Here is a 22,926-nt window from a genome sequence, read left to right as displayed (position 1 = left end):
TAAAGTAAAAACATGTGCAGAAAAATGGAAAAGATTATTTATCTCCGGAAAGAGCTATGTTTCTAAGTGTGTATCCACATAATAAATCATGTTCAAAACACCACATTAATCAATGGAAAGATGATCACACAAAGAGAACAATTCACATTCCCATAGTGTATAATTTCAGATGAATAAAAACTTGACATATATATATATATATATATTTTTTTTTTTTTTTTTTTTTTAGACAGGATCTGTGCCACCAGGCTGGAGTGCAGTGGGGAAATCTCTCCTCACTGCAGCCTTCACCTCCATGCTCAAGCAATCTTACCGTCTCAACCTTTGGAGTAGCTGGGACTATAGGAGTACACCACCACACCCAGGTTTTTTTTTTTTTGATTTTTTTCTTAATTTTTATTTTTTACTTTTTGTAGAGACAAACTCTCCCTATGGTGTCCAGGCTGATTTTGAATTCCTGGGCTCAAGTGATCCTCCTGCTTTGGCCTCCTGAGTAGTAGGGACCACAGGCATGAGACCAAAAATGCTTGGCCTACACTTTTTTTTTTTAAGCTATTTTTTCTAGTCTCACCTTCTAAATATTCAGCAACCTCTGTCTCCTGGGCTCAAGTGATCCTTCCACCTCAGCTTCTCGAGTAGCTGGGAGTATATGCATGCACCACTACTAATTTTTTTTTTGGTTTTTTTTTTTGGTACATACAGGGTTTCTACCATATTGTCCAGTTTGATCTCGAACTACTGGTCTCAAGATATGTGTCTGCCTCAGCCTTCCGAAGTGCTAGAATTACAGGTGTAAGCCACCATGCCCAGCCAAAAACAATTAATGTTTAAAGTTAATACGTAATATACATTAGGCAAAATTTATGTGTTCTTGTAAAATAAATTCTTTTAAAGATTGAAGTAACAGTCCAACCCAAAACTATAAAGAAGAAAAAATTTTACTTCATTAAAGTACTTCATTAAAAATATTGTAACGTTAAAATATTTTAATTTTAAAACCATAATTTAAAATATTTTTAATGTTTTAAAAATAAAACCATCATACAATATAATGCTATCAACTAGGAGAATATTTACAATAAGCCAAATATTGATACATGTAGTCTATAATATTTTTGCATATAGATATGAAAAGATACTTCTATAAACCACACAAAGTACTACAATAAGCAGTTCACTAAAGATAAACCACAAATGGCAAACAAATATGTCAAAATGCTTTATTTATAATTAAATAACTATATTATTAAAAATACTTCTACAATCCTTTTTCTTTGCTTGATGAATTAGCATAGGTTTAAAAACCTGATAATACTTAATTTTAGCAGTTTCACAAGAGAAGGAAATACATATTGATACAAACTTTAAAACATTGTATATTCTGTATATTGAGTCCTAAAAATATTCATAGACTGATCCAAGTAATTTTATTTATTGTATGTACTCTAAGAAATGATCTGAAATTGAAAAAATATAAATACAAGTATTCTCAGGAGACAGTTCTTTGTAGCAGCAAAAAAGAATGTTAACAGCTTAAATGGTAAACAAAGTAAATATTTTAATAGATTATGGTACTTGTATATGTGAAAGAATGCCATACAACTATTTACATAATATCCTCAAGGCTTTCCTTGAAAATAAAATTATGCTTTAGCATGATGTCAAATGATAAAATGCATACTTCAATGTTATGCAGAAAATATAAGTTCAAGTATGTAACAATATAAGTGATAAATATTATGTGATAAAATGGCTAAATGGCAGCATTTTTTTGGTTAAGTGGCAGAATTTTAAGTTAATCTGTTATTCTTAATAGCAGATTTTATAAACATATTTTGTTTATAGGTATCTTCACTCCGCAATTTTTCTATTTTGGAATACTTGGTTTCCCAAATACTCTTTTAGAGAACAAAATACTGCTTTTATCAGTAGACAAAGTATTGAATATGCTTTGCTACTATATATTTCATCATAAAAAACTGACAGCTTTTTTCATACTATCATTGATGAATTCAATTACATTGTGTCCATTTTTCCCCAAGCTTAATAACCTCTGGGTGGGCTAGAATTCAATTTTAGATCCTTTCTGTGAAATCTAAAACTATAGACCAATCTGGCTAAGAAGAACCCTGATAACTGTGCCACATTAACTCAGAAGTTGTCAAAATTACATTCTATCAGTGAGTGTTACTACTTTGTCATGTGTCAGATGGGGCTCTCAAATTCACCCCACCCCAGAGGAGCTGCTTAGGCAGAGCTCAGCTTAAAGTTTGGCAGGTTTTCCCATTTACAACGTCTGGTTGACTAAACGGACTTTGGATTTGCTCTGGACTTCGTCGTATCTTGGATTTGGGAAAAGGGTGGGAGAAACAATTGAAGTCCCAATTTGATTTCTAGGCACAGGTCACATTCTCCAATCTAATTTTTACCAAAGAGGCCTATTTTGGTATTTTTCAAATGTGTAACAACCACAGTGAAATTGTACTTTTCTAAATTTCCTACTTTTTAAGAAAAGAGCTCCATTTACTTCAAGAAAATTGTTAGAAAGAGAGATATGCAGCAGTGAAGCATTAGGAGAGTTTTTAGTTCCAGAATATTCCACAATTTTAATACAACCAAACGCCCACCCTCTCTTAAAATTCTTCCCTTGTATTTCACTTTCTGCCTACATCTGAAAGGGAAAGGAGGCTACTCTGAGAACTGGCTATCTCAGAATAAGAAGAAGGAAAGCAGGGGAAATTTTCTCTACTTAGTGGTTTATTTGTTTTCTTTTTATTTTGCCAGAGAACCCCATACAATAAGTTATAAGCCCTTCATTCAGCAAATAATAAAGTGAGATTCTGTCTTCCATTTGGACGTGTTTCCATGCATTTAGTTCTAATGGTCTGGACCCATAAGGAGAAAAGCTGAATACTAAGGTTTGGATATCTCTTAGTTCCTATTTGAATGACACATTGAGACAGTCGAAGTTTCTTACATACATTCTTCAACTTTAAGTTGTAATAATTAATTCCGATTATCAAAATGTTTGGATCAAGAAACAGAAATAACAACTTTCTTTTGATCATTAATGAAAAGGCACTACTTGTCGTTTGTTTCAAAGTTCAGCAATTGGACAATATGAGTTTGACAAGAATCATTATTTAGGCTTCCTTTATACTATTGTATATGGTTACTTTTGTACTTTAAACTGAATGTTTAAATTCCCTCAAAATTCTTATGTTGAAACGTAACCCTCAATGTTATAATATTTGGAGATGAAGATTTTGAGAAGTGGTTTGACCATGAGGGTGGAGTTCTTGTGAACAAGATTAATCTCCTTATAAAAGAGGCGCTTTCCAACTTGTGAAAACACAATCAGAAGATCTCTGATCTATGACCCGGAAAGTGGGACTTCACCAGACATTGACCCTGCTGGAAGCCTTGATCTTAGACTTCCCAGCCTCCAGAGCTGTGACAAGTGTCTGTTGTTTATAAGCCATTCCACTAATTTCATTATAGCAACCTAAATAAACTAAGACACTTTTCATGTTTAATTCATCTAAATAAATTATGTAAAATATAAAATGTGCCCTTTAAATTATTTCTATTTGAATTCTGATTCTTTGACCCTTGATTGAAAACCCTGTTATAAAAATATGTGTGTGATAAGAATGACTCTAATATCTAACGTTATTGCAATATATTGGAGTTACCATTATCAAACATTAATTATAATATTAATAGAAAAATTAAATATGTATATCATATTTCTCATGAAGTATCTCTAAATATGTTAAAGTGTAGAGTTAGAAAGAAAGATTTCTAACTTTAGAAAGCCTCCTGGTCTCTGTAAGCCAAATGTATTTCTCAACATGAACAAATAACGTTTTCCTTAACTATGAACATATTTTAGAATATGCATATTAATTTTGGATTTTGTTTTGGAAATACAATTGTACTTTGATTTAGAAATTCATAATTTGTGATTATTTTAGTTTTTATTCATCCCATGGATATATGTTATTTATTATAAAAATTTACATAACTTCAAAAGATAAAAGTTAAAAGTCTTGCCTCCTTTGCTAGGGGACCCATTCCTGTAAAAAATGTTCCATGTTCATATATACTCAGGTACACAGACACACAAAATATGTGCATGCGTGCATACACGCACACCATACACATAGACACAGCTCATTTGTTTCCTTCTGATTGAAGTGTATGGAAAATTTTGTCAGCAGCTATAAACTTCTCCCCCAGTTGTAGGGGTACAATTTTGATATGAATATAATGCACTAAGTTGGCTTGTAGTGGGATAAATACTGAGGTACTTTAAAACCCTTTGTTTTTCTGCCAGAACACATGTTCCTGTCTTTTTCAGCAGTCCCTTTAGAAAAGAATTAATTCCAGACAGCTTTGAGCTATTTGTGCCAACACCACAGGCACTGAAGGAAGCAGCTTTCAAGAGAATGGCTACCCCTATCCTCACCTTAATGATTTTTCTTTTGGATCAATGCTCATAGGTTTTGGAGTCTGTGTGCAGAGTATTTATTAAGTTGACTATAATGACTGGGGATAGCACCTGCTTCTCCTGTTGATCCCCTGTATTATTGTGTGTGTTTTTTTTTAAACACCATGTCTGTTTTCAAAGAAATCCTCAAAATCTTTTCACATAAAATATGATTCAGAAATTACAAAATTCTCATCACTAAAATTTGGTATGCAGATTCTTATTCCAGGTAAAAATATGTTTAGGTATCTAATGAAAATGGTAATTACACCTGAGTTCATTTATCTTAAAATCAGCCTTAGTTGTATTTATTTGTATTTTATTTTTCTCCTATTTACATGTTACTGCATAAGTCTTGAATATTATTTTACATAGTAAGTTTTCTTTCATTGTGCTGCCTGGTACTCATTCCCCTTCCCCTGACGTTCCGGCAGCAACCACAACTTCATGTAACTTGTTTTGAAGAGAAAGGGCACGTATAACTTAGGTGTTTTTTTTTTTTTTTTTTTTAAAGCAAATACAATTGTGTGTGAGAGACAGTATGGGTGAATATGTATGTATGTTTATACTAGTAGAGACAGTTAAATAGGAAAACTTCATGAGATAAAAGGTTTTCTGAATACCAAAAGTTTGACTTCAAATATCAAAGCTTAAAGCCCTGTAGGAAGTCAGGTTGAATTGATTCCAAATACAAAGTGATAGCAAAGCTAACCTTGTCTACCCTGGGCAAAAGCGATCACAAAAGAAAGAGATGGTGGTGACACTACATGACCCTAAAGTCCTGATTCAACAACAAGCATCCATGAGACGAACCACCCTATCTTGTCTTGATCTGCATTGTAGCCGTTTGCTTTTTACGGGTTACCTGATAAACCAGCTCATGCACTCTGTGGTCTGCACTAATGCTTGGATTCCTCTGGTGGCCAGCTCCTGCTCTGAACTTGGCTCTCATCTGGCTGGTGAATGGGTTGGGGTAGACAGCCCATCTGGAGCTTGTGGTTACTATTAAGGATGTGAAGATGTACATAGGTCTTTAAGGGTGTGTTCACGTTCATCTCTAAATAAGCTCACGGTGTCCCCGAGCTCTTCCCAGGGAAGTGTGGTACATGTCCTACATCCTCTCTGCTTTGAGGCTCTACTGAAATAATATAAAATTGCAAATGCTCCATTTCCATGACTGGGATATAAGATCAGAACTAGAAGCCCTCTAAGGCAGTGCTTCTGAAATTATATGTGAGGACTCTTTTTTCAGAGTCCATTTTTTTTTTTTTGTTTTTTAGTATCTAAGCGGTCATAGGTGAATACAAAGTGAAAATGAGCTATTAGTAAAATAAAAGTTTACAGGTAATATTTCATCTCCTAGATGGCTGCAGAGGAGTCAGGATCACCATATCAAGCTATAAGACAGTGCCGACAAGGGAGAGGCTAGAGCTAGAGAGTGTAGCCCCAGAGCCCTATCAGTGCTTGAAAGGTTGACTCTATATACCCTTTTGCCCAAAGCTTTGATTTGCTTTGTCAGTTACCAAGGTGTCAGAAAACTAATTAGATGGACAGGAGATAGGGAAATAATGGGTACAAAAGAGTGGTTCCCTGGCAAAGGCCCCATCTGCAAGTCTGGAAACCCATGGCCCTAATTGGGAACAGGCATTCCTGTTTTCATGCCCAAAAGTTGCCTTTTGGCCTGTCATGCTCCCCTATCCTGTGCCCATATAAACCTCAGACCCCAGGCTCCAGAACCTATGAGGAGATTAACAGAAGAGCATAAGAATGGCAGGACAGTGTGGTAGAGAAGGCAAGAAGAAAAGGAACGTCTGAATGCCGAAAGGAGTCTGGCTGGGAATGATCAGAGAGGAGATCAGCCACTGGATAGCCAAACTCCAGGGGAAGATCATCTTCCCACTCCATCCCCTTTCCAGTTCCCCATCCATCCCACTGAGAGCCACCTACACCACTTAATAAGATCCCTGAATTTATCCTTCAAGTCCATGTGTAATGTGATTCTTCCTGGATGGCAGACAAGGACCTGGGTATCAAGAGGGCACTGAGCTGGTTAACACTTAAGCCATCTATGGACAGCAAAGCTAGAAGAATGCACTGAAACACACTCCCACTTGGGCTTTGGAAATCATAGGTACCCACCCCTAGACGTTACCAAGCGGACGGAGCCCCAAAACACTCACCTCAGCTCTTGCACCTGCCTGTCTGCATGCTCCCCTTCCTGTAAGGGATTTAAGTGCATGGTGCTGAACACACAAGCCACACCCCTGTCACACATCCTGTAGAGGGGTCAGGGAACTCTCCTGCTTCACTAACACTCTGCCTTTGCCAAGATTGATGACAGTGCATCATAAATACTCCTACTCTTAGGTTTCAGGAAGAAACCTATGAGGTGCCTTGTTACAAATGCCAAGAATACCCCAGCAAGAACAAATTCATTATACACATTAGTAACCTTGATGATAACCATACTTTCTTAACTAGCATTCCATCTTATTTCCTCATTGCTTTCCCAGTATTTCCTAAGTTCATTTTCCAGATAAATTATTCTCACTTGAATCATTGAGAGGGAGCAGGGACCCCTCTTGGCCTGTGGGCCCACCCAAACATAGAATTAAAGAAAAATCTTGAATTTCTTCCAGGGACCTAGCTAGCCTGGAGAAGTATATAAGGAACTTGATAAGCAAGAAGGTAATAATAGCTCAAAACAATAGGCAAGAAAGTTAGAAACTAAAGGTAACAAACATCCCTGAGTTGGTTTGCTGAAATCTGGATCCACACCAAATGGGGATGCTAAGGACTAAACTCAGATCACTTATGTTCTTTGTTCTACATTTTTTCCTGAAGGGACTGGAGGAAGCCACATCCAGGAGCCACAAGCTAAAGTTCTTTTATGCCCACCCCAAATTTTTAAACAAAGCTTCTCTTTTTTAACCAACTGCAAATCAGATGAACTTTAAATCTACGTATGACTTTAGGCCAAACATTGTGTAACCTCTATGTATTGATTTATGATTTTGCCTGTAACTTCTGCTTTCCTGAAATTTACACTTTCCTTTAAGAAAACCCTTACCTGAAAGCCACTGGGGAAGTTGGGACTTAAGCCTGAACTGCCTGATTATCCTTTCTTAGTGCCCTGCAAATAAATGCCTTCCTTTCTCCTGCTGCAAACCTTGGTGTGGGTATTTGGCCTTACTGGCCCAGTGAGCCTACCGCAGTTTAGTTTGATAACATCATAGGCTCAGGGACTGATTCTGAGAGAATAAAACCAAAGTTACCACTACTAAAGTCCAGCCTGCCAGCCAGAAAATGAAGGAGAGTAAAAGTGGGAAAAATACCTATATTTGATTGAGAATTTACTCCATAGAGCCTGCATTTTTTTTTTTTTTTTTAAGACGGAGTTTCACTCTTGTCACCCAGGCTGTGGTGCAATGGCGTGATCTCGGCTCACGGTAACCTCTGTCTCCTGGGTTCAAGCAATTCTCCTACCTCAGCCTCCTGAGTAGCTGGAATTACAGGCACCCACCACCACACCAGGCTAACTTTTGTATTTTTAATACAGACGGGGTTCCACCATGTTGGCCAAGTTCGTCTCAAACTCCTGACCTCAGGTGATCCACCTGCCTCGGCCTCTCAAAGTGCTGGGATTACAGGCGTGAGCCACTGCACCTGACTGAGCCTGCATTTTTTATTAGAAATACTTACGTTACCTTGAGTTGGCAAGAGTACATTTTCTACATTTGAGAATAAACGTGGTCTTGAGAAGCCATGTAAAATAGAATTCAATCTTTCCACCCATGATATTGTAGCTGGTAAAACTTCTCTGTGAAATTCTGTGATTATATGGCTTGTTACTGATAAACTAAGTTTTCTGTTTAATAATTTAAGAATATCCAAAAGAGCTAAATATAAAAGGAAATGTAAAGTAATTGACAATTACTATTTTATAAAAGGTAAAAAGGATAATCTAATGGCATGTGGGCAGGAGTTTAATAAAGATAAGAAATGGGCAAAATCTCTCTACTGTTTCTTTTTGTTCACTGATCTCCCTCCAGGCAAGTGTATGCAGGGAAAGTTCCTAATGAAGAGAACAAAGTTAACTGAAGTTTACTTCTTGTGAATGCTTAATATAAAAAAAAAAAAATCTGGTTTCATGAAGTCCCAGTATTTTACAAATTAAACTAGACCCACAAAGAAATATATAATTTATGATTATACACAAATTATAAAATAACCTAAAAATACTATAGCATTTGCAGAAGGTAGAAAAGATGACTTCTCCAAAATAATCATTGTAAAACCCACTAGTATTCTTCTGTCTACAAGGAACACTCCCATCTCTTTAAGAAACAAATTGCGCTCCTGCTGGAGCTGATAAAATAGCAGTGGAAACAACTCTATCAAGCTTCCTATTATAAACTATCATTCCAGGCTTTATAGCTTGGCTCTTTCAAACTAAAGTATGTTGGGCAGAGACTAGGCATACAAATTGCCAGCCAAAATACATTAAGTCTGGTTGAGCTGTCTTTTTTTGGAGGATGCAAATTAGAGCATTGTGCTCTGCATGCAGTTAGTGCTTGGCGTGGGGCTGCAAGAATGCTTCTGATAGTGTGACAAAAATAAATAAATAAATAAAATAAAAAATGAAAAACTTTTCAGTGGGAAATTTTAAGACAGATTGGTTATTATTTCAAAATGTACAAATTTTACATTTGTTACATTTAAGACAAATTTTAGTTCATGAAAACAATATTTTAACATCAAATAATATAATCTACATAATAGTTTTCATCCAAGTTTATGGGAAACGGTCCATTTGATGGTTTTATTGATAACTAAACCATTTGAAGGAATCATTGACTCATAAGTAGCATCTATGATTATAGCCTTCTGTGGTGACTGAGGGAAAATGGCTTAGATTAGCAGATATTTTGTTCAAATAGCTGTGCTTATGAGTTTTGCTTCAGAGATGCAGGAATAGAATCAAAAATTTAACCTGAAATAGTTCTGGACATATCAGAAAGTATAAGTTTTGGCTTCTGGATATTCTGTATCTATAAATCCATTTTTTAAGTTCATGGAGTTTGGTCTCTTCATCTTGGCTTCTTTTGCACTGAAACATTAGCATAGTAATGGGATATTATAGCAAAAGGATATTATTCCCGTCGGTTCACCCAAGTTATTCCCCTCAGTTGATGACTTAGTCCCTTCAAAATTACATTGAAACTTGCTGGTTCTTCCTTCATTCAAGAATATTTATTGATTCTATGATATGCCAGGCACTGTGAAGATAAGAGAAAGATAAACAAGTTTCCTGTCTTTGTGGAGTTTATACAAGGAGTTTGCAATGTTGTTAGTAACATTGCTATTAGGTTATCAGGGGGCTTCAGGAACCTGAAGAACAGTAGTAGAAAATATAAATTGGTGTACTCAAGTGGAAAAAATGTTTTACTCATTTTTGCTTCATTTAAAATTTTTATATTAACACAATAATACAATATTAATTTTTAAAAATAAGCACAACCTTCTTTTACACAATCTATACCTTTTCATGACTATAGAAAACTTTTTTTAAAAAAAACGTTGACTATCAATTCTTTGTTTTTTGATAATAGTTTGTGAGTACAATGTTTCCTTAAATAGAGAACTACCTGAATTTTCCTCTTCCTTTAACTCTGTATTTTGGAACTTCATGATAAATCTTTTTCTCCACTAGCTAATAATGATATTGACTGCAAAAATCAATAAACATGAAAAGTAACGACCTCTAGCAATTTACTTTTATTAAATCTGCAGAGAGTTTTGATATCATTTACTCTGCAACTCAGTCTCTGAATTTATTTTATTTTGCTTTTTCTAACTAGTACATTGCTTTGTTCTCAGGTAGAAAAGGAAGAGGAAAGCACGGCAAAATTCAACTAATGCATCATTTTGACACATCTGTTGTTCGGTCAGTGGTGTGCAGTCTCCCATTTCTGATATAATAAATGTTTATGGTATTTCTATTTTAATGAATGCCCTAGGCTCCAGGACCTGTTTGTATACTTCTGTAGCATATATCTTTAGTGAGGAGATGGTGTTGTCTGTTTCAACTAATAGAGGGTAAAACTGAATGGAAAATTTAGATTTGAGAGCCACTGCCTCAATGCAACCCTCCCAGGGAATCAATACAGAGCACGGGGAGCGTGGGGAGGCCAAAGTGGCAGCAATTGGGTCAATTAAAGGAAACGAGTGCAAGGTTTGAAGGAAAGTAGATGTTTATTTTCAGCAGGTTAGTTTGTTTCGATAAGCAATCATTTTCTCCTTTATTTCACAAGAATTAATGGGAGTTTTCTCAAAGAAAATCTCAGAATGTAGAACCTCATCCCCTGATGTCTCTGAATATATGTCTTTGAAAAAATGGCAAGATTAGCTGTCATGTTTGAAAAAGTAAATATATAACATAAAGTAGATGGTCGGGCTGGCAATAAAAACAAAAATAGACAAAGGAAATTACATCAAATTGAAAAGCTTCTGCACTGCAAAGAAAATAATTAACAGAGTGAAGAGACAATCTAAAGATTGGGAGAGAATCATTTATCAAATGAATATCATACATTTGATAAGGGGTAAACATACAAAATATATAAGAAACTCACATAACTCAACAGCAAAGAAACCCAATTTTAATATGACAAGAGACCTGAATAGACATTTCTCACACGAAGATACACAAATGGCCAGCAGATCTATTTTTAAAAACATGGTTGATCATTTGAAAAATGTAAATTAAAGCCGTGAAGAGATATCATCTCACACTTTTCAGAGTGGGTTTTATAAAAAAGACAAAAGATAGCAAGTGTCAGTGACAATGCTGAGAAAAGGGAACCCTTGTATACAACTAGTGAAAATGTAAATTAGTACAGAGCTTATGGGAAACTATATGGAATTTCTTCAGAAATACCTAATGTTAATGATGAGTTGATGGGTGCAGCAAACCAACATGACACATGTGTACCTATGTAACAAACCTGTATGTTGTGCACATGTACTGCAGAACTTAAAGTATAATAATAATAAACTAAAATTAGAATTACCATATGATTTAACAATCTCACTTCTGGGTATTTACCCAAAAGATTTAAAATAAATATATCAGAGAAATATCTGCAATCCCATGTTTATTGCAACATCATCCACAACAGCCAAGTTATGGAATCAATTTTGCAATCAACCAATTCAATTGATTGAAATCAACTCAATCAATTATGGAATCAAATGTCCATCAATGAATGAAATGATCATAAAAATGTGGTATATATACACTATGAAATAGTATTCTGCCTTAGAAAAGCAGAAAATTTTGTCATTTGCAAGACATGGATGGTATTGGAGAACATTATACTAAGTGAGATAAGCTGGCACAATAAGACAAACAACACAAGTTCTCACTTACATCTAAATCGAACTCATAGAAACAGAGAGTACAACGGTGATTACAGAGACAGAAGTGTGACCAGGGGAATGAGGACAAGATGGTCAAAGTGTACCATATCTCAGTTAGATAGGAGGAATTTGTTTAGTTTTTCTTTTCTTTTTTTTTTTTCAGTTCTATTGTACAGTGCGCAATAATTAAACTTTAATGTGAATTTCTAAATGACCTACATTTGGTTTATTAACTGCCTATAAATATGGAGATATTTTTCTATTGAGGAAAACATGAAATATCAGTTTACATGCCTAACAGTAGTTTTGCATCTCACATAATGGTCCTTTTTCTATAAATACCAAATTATGTATGGAGTGTTTGGAAAGCATTTAATACAATGTGGAACATGAAATTATTTTTAAATCATGTATTTGACCCTTTAAAAAAAAATCTCAAAATGCCAGAACCTGACTTACAATGTTTACGATACTGTTTATAATTAAATTAGCAAACACTGAGAAGACTTTAATCTAGGGAAATTTTATATTGATTTTTAAGTATATAAATTCTAAAACACTGCAATTAACAGGCTATATTTTTCCACATAAATATGGAGAAATTTTGTGGAGTTCCTTTTGCATTAGAATATAATTCAAACCCATCTGCTTCATGGTACAAAGGCAAAACTGGCCTTATGTAAGCTTGCCTCTTTAGGAGCACAGTGCTTTACTGTATTATAGTGAAGATGAAGAAAAGTATGGAGATTAAACATTGTTTCAAGTATATTCTAATCAAACACTGAAAGTTTTTGTATGATATTGAGAACAATATATTAAATGAAGGTAAAATGTTGGCTAATTAGTATATATCATGAACAATGAAAAGCCAAAATTATATAAGAATAAAATAGTAACATTTAAATTACAGTTGGTGATACACAGCACAGGCTGGCATACTTGACATGGGTTTTACATTTTTTTCATCCAATAACTATCTATGTGCACCCATTGAATTATATTGTATAGAAAAAGTAATTGAAATATAATTTTGTAGATGTCGATATTTTATAGAAAAGAAGAAGGCTTATCTAATTTTGTAGCTCAAATAGATATTTTAAGTCATGCAAAGTTTTCTGGGTATGCCTTATTATTTGAAGTTATCACAATTTCAAAGGCAAGTGTCTGAATTTACAATTGTTTAAACTCTGTTACAAAGGATTAATAACTCTAGAGAGTCTGATAAATCAATTACAATGAAAAAAAGCAAAATTAAACTCATCTCTTTCCCAGTATTATACAATTGTGACACTTCTCAGCATTTACAAGCATATAATTAGAATATAATTTGTTGAATATTAGTACAATATAATCATTATAGAACTTTGGGTTTTAATAAATAATTTATTCAATGGTGGCAAAGTAAAAGATACGAGATTTTTTCCAAAAGCAATTTCAAAATAAATGGCCTGATGTTACTTTCATTTTTATTTGTTTCCCTAAGTCTGTTGAGTTTTCTTTATGTGAAAGGCATATATCTGAAGATAAAATTTACATTCTCAGGGTAAGCTAGACTTCGGTTTTCTTAATGCTTCTCACTACATGCTTGAAATGTAACACCAAAAATATAAACAAATGATAGTACGCATTTTTCAATTTGACTTTAAAGTGCCATATATTTATAATGGCATTAGTAATGGCAAAAACCACAATTACTTTTGTACCAGCCTAATATTATTTTAATGTTCAATGGATAACAGTATCAAGTATATGACCATTTTATCAATAGTGCCTTTGTATTAATAGGAAGTGGCCAGAAGGAATTTTAGGTGACTTGTAATTAAAATATGGTAGAATGTTAAAATTGGGAGAGACTTAGAACTGACTTCTTCTTACCTCTTAATTTTGTGCACGAAGAATCTCAATGTTTTTGTTAAGATCCTAGTGCTAAGTGGGAAGATCAACTTTCATCTTCATCTTTTTCCTTTCTTACACTGTTTCCTAATACAGAAGTTGTGATTCTGTTTTAAAGTAGACTAACAGATCTCTTTAAAGCTTACTCTCATGTCTACAAAGACTAGTTATGTTTCCCTATTTAATATGCATACCATAAACTTGTGACATTTAAAGCAAACATTTAAACAGAACAGAAAATGAAATAAGGGCCTGTTTGTAATCATGGATGAAAGGCCATACCTTTCAAAATTGAAGATAGCTTTGCATTTAAAACTATACTAGTGTTTGGTGAAAATCTTCAACAAAGAGTAGGTAGAGAACACTTTGCCTTATGTTAGATAATACTATTTCCTGTATTTCCAGAAAATTTCCTGGAATATTTATACACCAAACAAATGCTTGTGGAAACTAGTAACTGTTCTATCTATTTAACATTTGTAACCCATCTTCTAATCCTATACATAAAAGCTTTAAAAGATGAAAAAGTATAGCTATGGTTATATATCATTGTGTCTTTATATATACACATGCACATGTGTGTATAAATGTGAGTAAATCAATGTATAAGATCCATAGCTCACCGTGCTGAGAAATATGATTATCCTTTAATAAAGCCTGGCCTCTGACAATATTGAAAGTTTGCATCATATCTTATCAGTTTTCCCTACCTTTCATTGCTGGTTTCCACTTTTAGCCCTTTTTGTGCTGTAGCCTCAAATAATACAAATGGTAATAATAAAAACACACACACAAAAGGAATCCATTTGAATTATATGAACTTCATGAAGAAGATACTGTATAAAGAGATTACGTTTAAGAGATTTTATTCAAACCTGAGTTTGTCAGAGAGAATTCTCCTGAGGAAGAAATGATTGTACAAAAGCCTAAATAATTGCTAGTTAACTCCGTGAGAATGTGCACAGAAGGCTTTGCAAAGCCCTGATGAGAAAGGGAGGGACATATTTTTAAAATAGGCCAAACTGTTGTGTGACTGAAATGTAGTGATCAACAAAGACGGTGGCTCATTATCAGTCTGGAAAGGTGCCAAAGGCCAGAGATACTGGATAGTCTGTAACACAGTGTTTCAAATTTTTAATTGTTTTCTGTTGAATTCATTGAATAGTTTCATGCATCACAATAATTACCTTTTTTTTTTTTTTGCTATTAAAGATTGTTCTGATAGAACAAGGTAAAAACTTGGAGCAGTGACAGAAGTTGATATAGTCAGTGAGCAGAAGTCTGAGTGATATGAGTTGTCTATCAGAATAGTCAGAGAGAGAGAGAGAGAAAGAGAAAGATGAGTTGAGAAAGGTAGCAGCAGTGGGAGAAGAAGTGAAAACATTTTTGAATTGTTTTGTATATTTTTTTAAAAAGCAGATTTTTTTCCAGATAATAAAAAGAAAAGCATCAAAGATAACTGAGAATTTTGCTTGTGAAACTAAATAGATGGGGTGCCATATGCCAAAATAGGGAACACAGAAAGGGGAGCAGGTTGCGAGGGAATATGAAAAGTTTGAATATACAAATTTGAAGTGCTATAGAATGTTTAAGTAGAATTGCTTAGTAAGCAACTAGATATACGATTATGTCTGGGCCCATAAGAGAAGTCTAGGCTGGAAATACAAGTTATGGAGTTAAAGGCTTATTTGTATGTGCCATATACAGTTTAGAAACATCAAGGTCAGTGTCTCATTAGTCAAAATAATGTGATAGACACTATCGTTTTATTTATTTACAATTGCAGGTATAAATAGTTCAAATAAAATTCCCAATATCACAAATTCTGTTAGTAGCAGAGTTTGCCGAAACTCATAGGGCTTAAAACAAAATTTGTTAGTATTAAATTTCATTGTTTTGGGATTAAGAGTTGGAACAAGGCATACTGGAGAAAATGTGTCTACTTAAAATTTTCAGGGTATCAGTGCTATTAATTGAATGGCTGAGGACTGTCGCAGCTGGAAGGTGGCTGAATACCCCCTGCTTTCTACACATGACCTTTTCAAATGGCTTTCCAAGAGGGGAGTCTTGGCTTTTTACAGTATAATAGTTATACTTCTTAACTGGAGTTGAGTAATCCAAGAGAAAGAATGTATCAGCTGCCAGTTCTCTTTAAAGCTACACTTGGAAATGGCATAACCTCAGTTCCCACTACATTTTATTTGTGGAAATACTCACAGGCTAGACCAGAGTCAAGGAGAGGATACAAAATCTTCACATCTCAGTGAGAACAGTGCTGATGTATTTGCAGCCATCTTTAATCCACCACACTGAGACCTATGGCGCTTTATAAATTACTCCTTGCTACTATCAATTTATACAAAGTACACCTGTAGCAAAGGGCCAGGCATACAATAAGTGATCAATAAGTGTTTATTCAATGAAATAGTTCTAATGTAGGGAATTACAGTTTTGTTAATCATAAAAAAAGCCTTTAAATCATTTTAGATACTCTGTCATTTTTCCTAAAGGGACTAAGATATTTAGGATATAATCACAGGTTGGTACTTTTGAATTCCTCTAGTAGTGGATTACAAATGTCTGTAAATTATTTAAGCTAAGGTTCACAATGAAAGGTCTTTCAGATTCAGCTAAAATTTCTAATTTCAAATATGTTTCAAAAATATTCTCAATGACTGCATTAGATCAGCATGTAGAACTCTTTCTTAATATAATTGATAGCTTGTTGCCCACTAAATGTTAAGACACTCAGCAATAAGATGATTTCAAAGAAAAAGTCAAATGCTGCCTTTGAAAAAGAGCAAACGCCATGCAAAGAATAACACCTTTCTAAGTAAATCACTTTCCTTGCTATTGTGAGTGTCAAAGTTCTGATTCATAGGGATGAATAAACCTAATAGAAAATGTTCCCAACTCATGCAATCATCAACATTATGTAAAATTATGAGATGGCTGTGATTAGCAATCTGAAATATAAAAACAATTAGATATTAGACTTCAATTTTCCTTTCATCCCTCAGAACTTTTAATAATGCCATTGTGTACTATTTAGTTAAGTTCTTTATAAATGATCGTATAAATAATGAAAATTATTGTTGTATCAGCAATATAATATGTAATAACACTCAACCGATTAAGACAAATGATATTGTAGGTATTATAATTGACTTGTACAGAATTATAATGTGCAGTTGCAAGTCATCAATAGATATATAATGACATTAATAGTTTAATTATTCTAAGATATTAACAAATAATTATGATCAAAGTGTGAAAGTGTGAAAGCAATGCATGTGAGAAAACGGGAATTGTAGTTGGAATCCTGGCTCTTCCAGTTCGTCACCTAACCTTGAAAAATCACTTGGTCTCTTTAAGTATCAATTTTATCAGCTGTAAATTGAAGATACTGTTTTCATGTTGAAGCGTCATTGTAAGAATTAATCAAAATTATGTATTCAAATAACATATTAGACCATCAATAGTTATTATCTTTATAATTATTAGTCATTATTAATGGCATGGTAGAAGTTGAACCAGTAAGCAAATTGTTTTTCTCACAACTGTTTATTTTGAAACATCTGAAAGAGGGTAACTCTATTACATTATTTTAAAAAAAGAAACATATGTTATGAAAAACGAAGTCTTAGGAAAAAGAAAGCAAAAAGTAAAAAATATAAAAGGGACATAAAAAGAACAAAGTTCTTTGCATATTACAAAAGAGTAAAACTGAGAAAAAAAATAAGAACAAACAGATAGATGAGAATAGCTGAGAAAAATCTTTCCAGAGAAATACCTTTAATATCAGTCTAAAACTTATTTTGTAAGTATTTAACTTGTTGGTTGTTGATACATAAAATATGTCTTTCATAGGCAAGATCCAGAAAGTGCAATGATTATTAACATGCCATTTTTTTAGTCTCCATTTTATTCTCACTTCCATCATGCCATCATTGTTATAGAAAACCAGGAAACCCAGGGACCTTGTCTTGGTGTTTCTTTCAAAGTGTGTTGCTCACTATAATTGATGAAATTACTATTTCATAAACATATGTTTTCCAAAGGACTGATATTTTTGTTGGTTCATTTAACCAAATTTATATGGTTTGCAAATATTTTTATTTATATTTAAATACAAAGTAATTTTTTTGTAGCCCTGAAGTTGTCTTTCTCACAGCAAAAGTAAGCATGTAAATTAACTTCATCTTAATGAAGTTACTCTGGAATAAAATATGTTAACATTAGACGCAATCAAGTCATTTTAGTAGAATGAGTTGTCCCAAAGTTTTTCCCTTTATAGGTACTGACAATTGCATATTAACCTTATGTTATTGGTTAACCTTCTTAACCTTGGTTTAAACATTTTGCCCATCTGCTCAGGCAGATTCCCCACTCCCCTTCTCTTCTGCACGTTTGACTGGGAGCCTCCAGAGGCTGTTTTCACTTCTCAGTTCTCGTGTGTTCCTCTTGGAAAGTTTTTGGCGATGCACTGTTATGAACTGTCCTTTGTAGATTCCTGCTTTCTCTCCACAACTCCTTCCTTACTGTCCCCTGCTAGAGAAACTACATAATGGTGGAAATCTCCCCATGATGACAGCTGCTAATATAGCCAAAGCTTCTGGCAAAATACTCAAATATATAACCTAGTTTTCTACCTTCAGCATTTGTCTGCTGGATATCAATGAATGTTATTTTGCTCATCATACTTTTAAGACTTCCTCATTAAAAAGCTTCTCAGCTTCTGTTATTTTTCTTCACTTTCTAGGCTAAAGAACAAATATCAAGAAGTCTCAAAATGTAAAATATACAAATTTTGTTCACCACATTGAAAATATTTTTTGGGTTACATACAAAAGTTTGCGGCTTACACCAAACAAACTTATATGCCAGTTAAACAAACAAAAAAGTCAACACTCTTTGGGAGAATATAACAGAATCAACAATACAAAATTCACAATACCAATGATATTTTGCAAAATTAGTTGACAAGAAGAACAAAATAAATGTGACACATGATCAGTAGATAGAACAATTAGTGGAGCCTGATCATGAAATATCCTGGTGTCAAAATGAAGAGAAGAGGATTACAAAGCAGCTGTTATAACCAAGCCCAATGGCACCAGTGAAATATGCTTGTAATGAATAATAAAACAGAATATCTCAGCAGAGCAAGATCTAGATTCTCTTGGACAGTGCCAATGCCAACATTTTCAGGGTTAGCTACTTCTTCTATCGATCTATTTTACGTTCTATTTGAATTTCACTTCTGGCATTATCACTCTCTATTTCCTTGTTGCTCTTTCATCTTTCTTGGCCAACTCTCTTTCACGTATCCATTTAAAAATATATCACATGGATTCATAACTGGGAGACAAAGAATCAACATAACTGCAGGCTTTGCTGTTTGAGAATTTAACAACAAATGACCAGTGACCAACCACCAACAGACTTTGAAGAAAGTGATGGGGTTGGTAACTGATCATGATGCATACCTATTATTTAATGTATTAATTTGTGGACTAAAGAGCTAGCAGCAAAGATTAACGTCACATAATTACTCACAGTTTTGAATTCGAATTTTGAATTTTGCTGTTGGGGGTTTGGTATTATGTAAGTAAACAATAGTTACTGAAATTTACATATATCAGAACTCAGCAAAGCAAGAACAATGTGTATATATTAAACTGGAGGATAGAATATATAAACTCTCTTTAGTAAATTGGACTTGGGCTGAAGAAAAGATGAAATATTTAAAAGAGAAGAAAAAATACTTAAACTCTCACAAATATCAATGTTCAGGATTATATAAAAAATTAAGTTTGGAATTAAAATGCCAGGAAAAATATGTGTGTATATCAGGAAAAAAAACAAAAGAAAGAGTGTTTCAAGGGAGATACACAGAATTTGCAAATAAGGCTGAATAGATGATTAAGAGAGGACTGAGAATATTATCTCTAAATTTTTTTTTTTTTTTTTTTTTTTTTTTTTTTTTTGAGACAGAATCTCACTCTGTTGGCCAGGCTGGAGTGCAATGGCATGATCTCAGCTCACTGCAACCTCCGTCTCCCAGGTTCAAGCAATTCTCCTGCTTCAGCCTCCCAAATAGCTGGGATTACAGGTTTGTGCCACCACGCCCAGCTAATTTTTATATTTTTAGTAGAGACGGGGTTTCACCATGTTGGCCAGGCTGGTCTCAAACTCCTGACCTTAGATAATCCACCTGCCTCGGCCTCCCAAAGTGCTGGGATTACAGGCTTGAGCCAACGCTCCTGGTCTCCAGAATTTTTTTTAAAGTTAAGTTATTGGTGATTACTTCCAGAAACTGAAACTAATTTTGAGAATTGAATGGGCAGTAATAGTGTGGATACAGCAATATTGCTCATGATTTGAAGATGGTTTGAGGTTTATTTGTTATTTCAGCATAGTCTGTCCCATTCTAAATGATACAAAGTTTTGTATCCTCTAGATAAAAAAAGATAACTACAAGAGTTAGGACTTTGAGGAAGTGGAATGAGGCAGCATTCAGGGCACAGGCAGAGTTGTTAAGCTTTTACAGCATAACAGGGGGGGACAAGGAAAAGAGAGGAATGTAGAGGGCATTTTTCATGTTTTTATGTGAGCAGGTATAGCATCACAGTATCTAGTTTTCCCATGAAATAGTAGGCATGGCCATCTGCACAAAGTGGTGGGAAAGAAAAGGACTAGATATTTTTTTTTTTTTTTGAGACGGAGTCTTGCTCTGTCGCCCAGGCTGGAGTGCAGTGGCCGGATCTCGGCTCACTGCAAGCTCCGCCTCCCGGGTTCACGCCATTCTCCTGCCTCAGCCTCCCGAGTAGCTGGGACTACAGGCGCCCGCCACCGCGCCCGGCTAGTTTTTTGTATTTTTTAGTAGAGACGGGGTTTCACCGTGTTAGCCAGGATGGTCTTGATCTCCTGACCTCGTGATCCGCCCGTCTCGGCCTCCCAAAGTGCTGGGATTACAGGCTTGAGCCACCGCGCCCGGCCAGGACTAGATATTTTTAAGAAAGATCAAATAGATGCCATGGAGAATGAGAGAAAGAGCTGACTAGGAAAATGTAAGAGCATTGCTGTGCAGTGGGGAGATTCTGCAGGAATACTGTTAGTTCCAGTCTCAGAGTTCTAGTCTCCGCAGTTTATTGATTTTTTGAATTTTACTAAACAACCCACGTATAAACACAGAGAAGATAAACTGTTATTGTATTGATACATGTTAAGTGACAGGGCATGTACTAGAAGAAAGTAAGGGGCACTGGGTCTGTTATCTTAGCAAGCTCTAAAAATTAATATTTCAGGCTTTTAAAATTTATATGTATCTATATATAGTCCATGGCCAAGTGCCAGCCAATAGGAAATGTACAATCATCTAACGTATGGAACTCAAGCCATCTTTCCACACATACCTCTATTGCCTCTTTGAATGCTTGTAACTTAAAGAACAAGGAAAGATGAATACAAAGAAAAGAGATAATACATCACACTTAATTTCAAAACTTCATGTTATCCCCAGGGTAACTTTCAGTGCTAACAGAATAGCCCCCAAAAGAGATATTATTTCAAGGCTAAATTCAGTGAATTAAATATACCAGTCAATAAGAATAACCTTTGTGTAATAAAGAAATGGAAACAACCCTAGAGTAGAAATGTCAGCTGGGTTATCAGTGTAGTTTAACATCTGGACAGTTTAGAGTTTCTGTTGGAGTTCAGGCTATAGGACTACGACTGCCTGGCTCCTAATCAATGTTCTAGTGAGGAAATATGGGACAAGTTACTTAATTTGTCTCATCTACAAAAGTGGTTAATTATAGTACTGAAATTAATTGAGCTAATACATATAACGTGCTTAAAAGAGTGACTGGCATGTGTTAACAGTGAGTATCGAATCACTGTTAGATATCACTCTCAATCTAATGGTATGATGCTATTGGTTCTTCCAGCTTGTAAGATTTTTGGGAGAATACAATGAGATAATACACACTAAAAATTCTTATGACTTTGTGTGATTTATACAATTTATTCAATGTATTATGAATTACTGACATTGTGTGAAAAATTCCTAAAACTTTTAAGATTAACATTAGTGAATTCTATTGCATGAGTAATTTTAAATTTTATTTTTATTTTTAGTGTGTGAAAGGTAATTGAGAGACTCAAGACCCCAAATCCAAACCTTTGGGCTAAAGAAAAATCCTGCATTTTTTTTTTCTATAAACTGAATTACTTAATATGCTTTTGAATTATAAAAGGGAAATAAATGTGAATTGTTCATATACATGTGTGATTTATGTTGTGATGACTTATGCTTTAGAGAACTTTTGGGATACTTACTGGGCTGTGTCCTTTCAAAAGACATTTGTAAAAATAACTCCATTATTAAATGTCTGGGGTTAACAAAATTTTCTGAAATGCTAAGTATACATCCAAATAAGATTTACAGATGTCTTACTGTTATGTAAAAGATTTTATAGCTTTGTAATTTTCATAAAAGATGACTATGCAAATAATACCTCTCAAATAGAATGCATATGCCAATGACTACATGATTTTATATGTGTGCTGGAAATCATAAGTTACATTCTTTCCTGATGAAGTCATTTCTCTAGTTGACAACTGTCGAAGCCATCTCAGAAACCCATGAATATTAAAGCACTGTTCACTGACACATTTGGCATTTTGAAGTCAGGCAAATAGAACTCATGAAATATGAAAGGAGTGCTCCATGTCGCTTTGTAGAAAATGTTGCCATTAAGATGATGTATGAGGAAATTCACACCTTCCTCTGCTGGGAGTGCTCAACTGCTGTATTTTCCATCAACTGTGTTACTTTGTTTGATAGTGTTAACATTGGGTCATACTCTCCTTTTTCCTGGCTTTAGGAGGTCTCAAAGCTAGCACTAAATGAAAGATTTTAAATTATTGTCACATGTAATGCATGTTTTAAACACAAATGCATTGTTTTCCTTAGTTATATTATGACAATCAATAGATTCTAAAGCCTTTTTATTTTAGATGTTAGTAATAGGCCAGAAATATTCCTAGGCATAATATCCAGTGCCAATTTTTATTCTTATATTACTGACTTTAGGAGTTTGAATTTATTAGGA

At 34.3% G+C, this 22,926-nt stretch overlaps 1 protein-coding gene across 2 annotated transcripts in view; it reads right to left on the bottom strand.

The window, feature by feature from the left end:
* Nucleotides 1–22,926, bottom strand: part of GALNTL6 (polypeptide N-acetylgalactosaminyltransferase like 6) — a 1,202,623-nt gene that overhangs the window by 974,699 nt on the left and 204,998 nt on the right. Inside the window, exon 1 of one of the 2 annotated variants that reach the window (XM_015451035.4) lies at nucleotides 5,358–5,639. The exons of the other annotated variant lie outside the window; for it this stretch is intronic. Within the exon in view, the coding sequence (XP_015306521.2) occupies nucleotides 5,358–5,519 (162 nt within the window). The 5' untranslated portion in view covers nucleotides 5,520–5,639. Of the gene's footprint in view, nucleotides 1–5,357; nucleotides 5,640–22,926 lie in introns of those variants that run through there. 2 annotated transcript variants of the gene reach the window in all.

This window comes from Macaca fascicularis, chromosome 5, assembly GCF_037993035.2.
Source record: "Macaca fascicularis isolate 582-1 chromosome 5, T2T-MFA8v1.1".
Lineage (NCBI taxonomy): Eukaryota > Metazoa > Chordata > Mammalia > Primates > Cercopithecidae > Macaca > Macaca fascicularis.
The sequence above is the reverse complement of the archived record's forward strand: the minus strand, read 5'-3'. Positions and strand labels throughout refer to the sequence as shown.